The 7,942-nt window shown below is 34.4% G+C and overlaps 1 protein-coding gene across 5 annotated transcripts; it reads left to right on the top strand.

The window, feature by feature from the left end:
- Positions 1-3,446: 3,446 nt before the first annotated feature.
- LOC107897670 (ubiquitin-conjugating enzyme E2 34) lies at positions 3,447-7,559 on the top strand. 5 transcript variants are annotated; one of them, XM_016823193.2, is made up of 10 exons: positions 3,447-3,820; positions 4,399-4,545; positions 5,004-5,058; positions 5,713-5,751; positions 5,860-5,923; positions 6,018-6,079; positions 6,167-6,206; positions 6,367-6,394; positions 6,508-6,599; positions 7,021-7,559. In XM_016823193.2, the coding sequence occupies exons 2-10, from the start codon at positions 4,489-4,491 to the stop codon at positions 7,292-7,294; spliced, it is 711 nt and encodes a 236-aa protein (XP_016678682.1). In that variant the 5' UTR covers positions 3,447-3,820; positions 4,399-4,488; the 3' UTR covers positions 7,295-7,559. The 5 variants fall into 5 exon arrangements, with proteins under 5 accessions (XP_016678682.1, XP_040951452.1, XP_040951451.1 ...); XM_041095516.1 differs by having other exon boundaries at positions 3,548-3,820; positions 4,437-4,545; XM_041095515.1 differs by having other exon boundaries at positions 3,548-3,820; positions 4,426-4,545.
- The last annotated feature ends 383 nt before the right edge of the window (positions 7,560-7,942 follow it).

The raw sequence follows: 7,942 nt of genomic DNA, 5'->3' as shown, positions 1-7,942 counted from the left end.
TTGTGAAACACCTGTCAACGAAGTACGTTAAATAATGCAACATTAAGTAATAAAAATATTATTCAAAAACCTTAAACACCCAGTGATACTGTACTGGTAACACAGGTATGTGGACCTTTGTACTTTTTTATCTCCACAAGCCTGTCTTTTTCCTAACCGAAGCCATAATTTTTCATAAACATGTACTGTCTTGCACACTTAGCCTCGGACTTTTTGGATTTGGATTTAACCACGTGGTAGTTAACCCCGTTCATGATGCTATGTTGTTTCAATACACCAATAAAGCTATCCTTACTGGAAAACTCCTTACCAACTTCCAATTCACCTGAATCCAATAACGAACTTGTACGGTCACGCTTTCTGTGTAGTAGATCTGGAAACTCCAACGCATCATCTGCTGACAGATCAACATTATGCATGTGAGCTAGAGGCAAGTACGCCCTGAATTGTGGGTCTTTATCTTTTTCATCTGAACCCTCTTTATGTCTTCAGGTTTGGTTGGAATAGGCTCTAGCTCAGAAAATAATACAACTTCTGCACTATCGAGATCAGGCTCTCAAGGTGGATCCACATTGGACTCATCATCCAACCCACCATCATCTACAACGGACGAGGTCCCCTCGCCGGTGGACGTCGTAGGGAGTACACCATCCCTTCTTGTAGACGTTTCGTAACATCCTCAATCAGATGTGGATTGTCAACCACTAGAATTTGATGTCATACCTCAGTATGTATTTCCAGCATCGAGCATCGACCCACCGAGGTGCATGTCTCATCCACTAACCTAGTGTCGAGCAGGAGTTGTGTATTTCATACTACCACCAAACACTGGCGCTTTCGTGTTCTGCTTTCCACCAACGGAGTGTCGGGTAGAGGTCGTGTATTCCTCTCGAATAGCAGTAGATGTTGAAGTTGCAAATGTTTTATTTGGCGATGAAAATTATACATATAACTCAAGATAGGGTGATACACTAGTGAGATGAGTCTGCACCATTGCTTCCAAGCTACGATCACCTTTGATATCAAATGAGCCATACGTCACGGGATCAACCGAAGCACAAAATTGATACTTAATAGACGAAACTCTCATTGGTGTCATTTTGAAGATTTTGGGCCTAACTATTTTACAAAGTTCTGTCAAATCTATGTTCTGGTTAAAAGCAAGTCGTGTTGTGTTCTCGAATAAAAAAACAATACCGTTCTCGGTGTCACGGACCTCACAATCATAGGAAATAACAGCACTAATACATTCACTCATCTTCAATTTCTATTCTGCTTAGCCTCTCTAATTTTTCTTACTGTAACTTATACAACATGAGAATGAAATTTGGCTCATTTATAGCCTAAGGCCAAGTAGGAACTATTGTAGAAAAAGAGCATCCACGTGGGAGTTTTTTTCAGTAATTTTGCTGACAGTGCATCCTGCTCGAAGCATTTTCTACACTATTTTTTCAGAATTGTCTTCTCAAAATTATTTGTTCAGGAACTACTGTAGAAAAAAAGCGTCCACGTGGGAGCTTTTTTCAGCAATTTTGCTGACACTGCATCCTACTTGAAGCATTTTTACACTTTTTTTCAAAACTATCTTCTCAAAATTATTTTTTCAGGAACTACTGTAGAAAAAGAGCGTCCACGTGGGAGCTTTTTTCAGTAATTTTGCTAATAGTACATCTTTCTTGAAGTGTTTTTTATACTATTTTTTCAGAACCGTCTTCTCAAAATTATTTTTTCAGGAATTATTATAGAAAAAGAGCATCCACGTGAGAGCTTTTTTCAGTAATTTTGTTGACAGTGCATCCTGCTTGAAGCATTTTTTACACTATTTTTTCAGAACCGTCTTCTTAAAATTATTTTTTTCAGGAACTACTATAGAAAAAAAGCATCCACGTGGGGGCTTTTTTTAGTAATTTTGCTGACACTGTATCCTGCTTGAAGCGTTTTTGACATTATCTTTTCAGAACCGTCTTCTCAAAATTAATTTTTCTGAAACTAGTGTAGAAAAAACACAAAACCTTAATTTTTCTCAAAAAATCTTTCTTGTCAATATAATTTTTTCTAAACCCTTAACCTAAAACCTCTTACAAAACCCCTAAAAGCCAAACACAAAAATTATTTTTAAAAAAACTAAACCCTAATTTAAATAATTTTCTTAAAAACTCTTAAACTCTAATTTAATTAATTTTTAAAAAAATCTAAATCTTGATTTATTTTTTAAAATTCTTAAACCCTAAATAAATAAGACCCTAAATTATTTTAACAAAACACTAACACTACAACCATAAAACCCTAAACCCACAAACTTTAGGCACTAAACATGCAAATAGCCCTAACCCTAGAAAAACACATGCTAAAATGCGTCCCTGAGAGATCGATTTTGTCACGTCAGCAAAGCACGTCTACGTCAGCGCGTTTTGTGCTGACACGACAAAATCGCTCTTTTAGGCTCGCGTTTTGCTGGAATTTCCCCCTAAAACGCTCCTACGTGGACGCGTTTTGGTGTTGTCGACCCATTTCAATAAATAATGAAAAAAGTGACCCATTTCCATAAATAAAGTTGGAAATGAGCCTTTATTGGTAAAATGATTTTTTTATAACATTCCTAATAATGTTTTATTAGAAGAAAATTTTCAAACAAGCTAAGAAAGTTTCCGATAACATTTCCCATTCATACTATTTGTTGGAATGGTGAAGGGTTACAGTTTATCTCATCGATCAAAATGCAAACCATCAAGATTATATCAAGCTAGCAGAGGGATCGATTGAACATATATATAATTTGAGTACAAATAATTTGTAATTAAGTTTCGAGTCATTGTGTATTGATTATGACATTATTTAGCCATGAAGTCATTCCACTAAAGTACTATGAATCGAGCTCTCCATATTATATACAATTACGAAAACTACTTATCAACTGCTTGTCCAATGACCTTATAATATATGTGTTAACTACATAGGACATCATTGATCTTTTTGGGATAAAATTTATTCTCCCAATATAATCTATTTTATCTCATGACAACCATTATATTTTTCTTCATGAAAAAGTTAATCATAACATAAAGTAATTAAATCATTTGTTCAAAACAAATGACTCGTGATTACGTTACTTTTCTATCTATCATGTAAAGTCGATGAGAATATATCATTTACCATTTATTTTGTTGTAGGTTTTATAAATTTCTACATTTATTATAATATTTTACAATTTTTAAGCTTAAATAATTAAAAATCAATTAAATCCTATAAAATAATTAAAAACCAAACTCATGTACTAACATTTTTCTACGTCAAATCAGCAATTTTCACGTCTAATTTTGACTCAATTAATTGTAATTTTCAATTAAGGTTTTTTTTAGTACTTCTTTGGTTTTTTTTTTTTTTTTTGAAAATTCTGAACTTAGTTTTTCTTTTTAAAATACAGTTGTCAAACTCTCATCCGTGCTAAAACAAATGTTATTCAAAAAGGAAACAAGCATCTGATATTACCAAATTAACCATTAATTATTTCCACATATTAGAAAATGAAATGATTTGAAGAAGGCTGATAATGTCATTTCAAGAAAGCAGCAAAAGCAAAATCCTCCGGCAAGTCGATCTCGAAGGAGAGACGATAACTGGAGAAAGGAAAGGAAAGGACGGAGCAGCGGCAGCATTAGTAGTACGCTACAGTACTATCACTTAAAGCGTAACAAACAAATCCTCAGCGTCTAAAGAATCCTCCTCTCTCGCTTTCGCTCTCTGTTAGATCTTTCCTTTCCTCTCTTTCGTCTTTCTTTTAGTTATAGTTTCAGCTTCTTTTATCTGCCTCGATCCCCAGGTAATTTCTCTCTCTTTTTAAAATTCAATTTTCGCTTTAGTTTCTTTTTTCCCCTCGATTTTGGGATATTTTTGAACTTATCGTCTTTGAATTTCAGTAATAAAAGTCCGATCTCCATTTTCATTTTGTTTAAAAAGGGTGATTCCTAGATAAGACGTTGAGTTTAAATTTAATTAATTGATCATCAAAATTTATAATTCAATCTATATCAGTCTAAACAGATTTAGCAATTTATTTGTTAATTGTTTTGCAATGATTTTGGCAATTCCTTAAGGTAATCTTTGTTTTATTATTAAATCAGCTGTTAATAAAGTAATCTAAGAAAAAAGGATGTTACTTTTGTTGAGTTATTCTCATGATTCTTGGTTACGAGTACGTAAATTTATTTTTGGAGTTTTTAGGTCTTTGATTAGTCGATAAATTCATTGGATAAGTTTTCTTTTAATCAGCTAATTTGTCTGCTTATATGGATCTTTAGGTAGAGGATTTTAGGCAAATGTTTGTGGAATTTATCGTATTGCTGTCTTGCATTTAACTGTTTGTTCTTATTTTACTCTTTCTTTTTTTTCTTGGGTCAGTGAATAATTATAATTTGAAAGTTGAAGAAACGAAACAGGGGTTGGGGTTTTATTTTCTTGTGGCCCAGACCACTTTTAGGTTTCAGAGGAATGGCGGAGAAATCGTGTGTTAAGCGCCTTCAGAAAGAATATAGAGCACTTTGTAAGGTATGGTTTTATCCTTGTATTTCATCCAGTTCCTTTTATTGTTACTCATGCTTTTTATATGAATTGGTGATGGATATGCTTAGCTGTTCTTGAATCATTAATATTATCTAGTTATCCTTTCATTTCAGTGTAGTTTTTTAGTATTTATGTATCTGTGTGGTTTATAACTCTTCTTTTGATTCAAGGAAAATTTTATGCCTATGGTACCATGTGTATGACTTGCATCAGGAGTGGACAGATTGGAATTATTGTCTGTTTTAGTAGTTTATCAGTCTACAATTCAGCATTCTGTTAAACTTACATAACCATTGACAAATAAATTTTTGGATTTCTTTTCACTCAATTCACTAATAAATTGAAAATATTAGAAAATTGATGCTAGAATAAGAAGTTGTTGGTTTTATTATAACTTAATTCTATTTTTTGATAATTTTAACAGTTATTCTATGACCTTGTAGGAACCAGTTTCTCATGTTGTTGCTCGTCCATCCCCAAATGACATTCTTGAGTGGCGTAAGTTTATTAAATCTTGTTTTCATCTTCTTTCTTTGGATAAGACTCTGTAACACTCACATGAAAACATCTTATGTAAAAGTGGGAAAATGTGTTTTCCTGTTGCCCAATGCTGTTGAGAGATGATTCATGGCTTGAATGTTGGTTAATTATGTGTGGGGATGGTAGTTGGTTTGCAATATGCTTCATGCTAGCTAAGTTGTGGAATGTAAATTTGTGATTGAATGTGGAAATGGAACCTATAGCAGACTTCTGGTATAATTGTACAAAAACTAAGTTCAATCTCTATTATCTTATAATCTTTATCCAATTATACCTTCCAAGATATTGTTCTGAAGGAAGTTTCCATCTATCCTCAATTTGTTTAGTTGATTTCTTCACTGTTGCAAGTAACGATAAGTATGGATATTGTATCAATGAGGAATGGCATATTGTTCCTCTACTTGTGCAGTTGCATTATAAAATTGACTTGTTTCCTGGATATTACTTCTGTTTGACCTGTAATCCAAGTACCCTAGTCTTTTTTCATTGAAATGAGGTTGCAGCACTGGGTTAAGTATTTGATTGAATTGCTATGATTTTCTTGTCTAAGTTATATTACTGATGCAGTGGGTTTTACGGACATCGATTAATTTTTCTGCTTCGCTTATTCAGATTATGTGCTGGAAGGGAGTGAAGGAACGCCTTTTGCAGGTTAGCTAGTTTACTCCATGATGTTTGTGGTTGATTTTCTCTGGATCATTGTACACTCTGGAAGAAGCTAACTGACATTTATTTATTCATTCAATTTGGTTTGCTAAGGTGGGTATTATTATGGAAAGATCAAGTTCCCTCCAGAGTATCCCTACAAACCTCCTGGAATCACGTATGCACTTTCTTACTGTTTTAACCCTTTTAAAATTTATGATAGAAAACACAAAGCTCCTTGTAACCTTGAACTGCATTTTTCTTCTGTGTAGGATGATCACCCCCAATGGACGGTTTATGACACAGAAGAAAATATGCTTGTCCATGAGTGATTGTAATATTTTTTAATGAATTAGATTCCTGTTTTATCTGCATCTCTAACAGCTGTTTTCATTTTAATCTTGGTCATGTTCTTTTTCAGTTCATCCAGAAAGTTGGAACCCTATGTGGTCTGTATCTAGGTACGAAGATTACATTCTAATTGCAAGTTCCTTTTGTTGTTGCATCATATGTTCAAACATGTAACTGTCACAGGGTGCTGTTGAATGTTGTATAGTTGCCATAGCTTGTATTTTCATCTTTAGCTCTTGTTGCTAAAAATCTTTTTCTTTAATATTGCAGCATACTTACCGGGCTTCTCTCTTTCATGGTGAGACTTGGTGTCTTTCTTGTCATTTAAATAATTTATTGCAGTTAGGTTGTGGATACTTCTTGCTTGCATTGGGGATGTCCTTATGCTGAGGTGCTTTATTTCTTGTGCAGATGGATAACAGTCCTACCACTGGCAGTGTGAACACTACTGTTACTGAGAAGCTACGCTTGGCAAAGACATCCCTTGCATTTAATTGTAAAAAGTAAGTTTACTGATTCACCTGCATTGGTTTTTTTTTTTTTCATTTTTCTGTTTATTTATTTATTTATGATATAAGGCTCTCCAATTTAGTTTCATCCATTGTCTGCCGCTGTGAATATGCTTAGGCAGTCTTTCGGAAGCTAAATGTATTTCTGTCAGCTGGATTGTTATTGTTATTTGCAAACAAATAAACTTTACACGGTTGTACATGATTTTAACAGTAATAAGTTGCTTTGAGTAGTTGGCTTCAATCTAAATCTTTGCACATTTTCCATTGTACCTCCCTTTTTCTTTTCAATTTATTTTTTGAACGGTGTCTGCGCAGTTACGATCAGGAAAATTTTGCCTTGGTTTTGTTTTCTAAACTGTTTGTGCACATTGCTTTCCATATTGAGAATTACATCTTAGGTCTGTTTTGGCAGCCCCACATTCAGAAAACTGTTTCCGGAGTATGTGGATAAGCACAACAAACAGCAGCAGCTTGTGTCAGAGCATTTATCACCAGAATCACCTGAAGGAGAAAATTCTAAACCCGAGACTGAAAAAGTTGTTAACTCTTCAGGGGAAGATGTTAAAAAAGTAGATACCCTCAGGAATACACGAAGAAACCAGAAACAGTCTTTCCCGACGTGGATGATGTTGTTGCTTGTTTCCATCTTTGGTATTGTAATGGCGTTGCCACTGCTTCAACTTTGATATAGGTGTCACAACATGGAAAAAAATTGTAGTGAGTGATTATAACAGTCTCTACTTTAGGGAATCCTTTTAAATGCTCCAAAGGTTTGCTCTGTTCTCGAAATTATGTATAGGGGGTTTGGTTCCTTGGAAGGAGGGTCAGTTGGATCTTGACTGATGTTTCTACTATGTTAAGTTCATGTCGGTGACCAATTGATGTCGAAACATTACATGCTTGCAACATTGTTATTATTTTAGTTGGAGTCGTTTGATTGATTTGGTTTCATAGCTGTTCTGTGTCGTCCTAGTGCTTTCCAAGGTCAAGTCGTGTGCTACTGGGAATTGAGATTCATGCACTGAAAACATAAAAGATTTTGGCTTAGCTGTGAAATTGAGTAACTGTCTGGGACGAGGCGAACCAATGAATCAACTTTGCGAGCCAGGACATGTTGAAGAACCATAAGCTTTTTTCTTGTTGCTAATTTGAGCTGGCATTATAGAAATTACAACGGTAAGGTCTATCTCCACTCTCCTTTTTCTTTATATCTTCTTTTTTAAGTCCTAAAACCACCGGTTCATTGTTGGTGTACTATGAATTAGCTTTACCTTTTTTCCTCTCAATGGGACGATTACTCTCGATCCTACTGATTGATAAAATGTGCAACACCC

The sequence above is a fragment of the Gossypium hirsutum genome, chromosome D06, assembly GCF_007990345.1.
Source record: "Gossypium hirsutum isolate 1008001.06 chromosome D06, Gossypium_hirsutum_v2.1, whole genome shotgun sequence".
Taxonomy (NCBI): domain Eukaryota; kingdom Viridiplantae; phylum Streptophyta; class Magnoliopsida; order Malvales; family Malvaceae; genus Gossypium; species Gossypium hirsutum.
The sequence above is the reverse complement of the archived record's forward strand: the minus strand, read 5'-3'. Positions and strand labels throughout refer to the sequence as shown.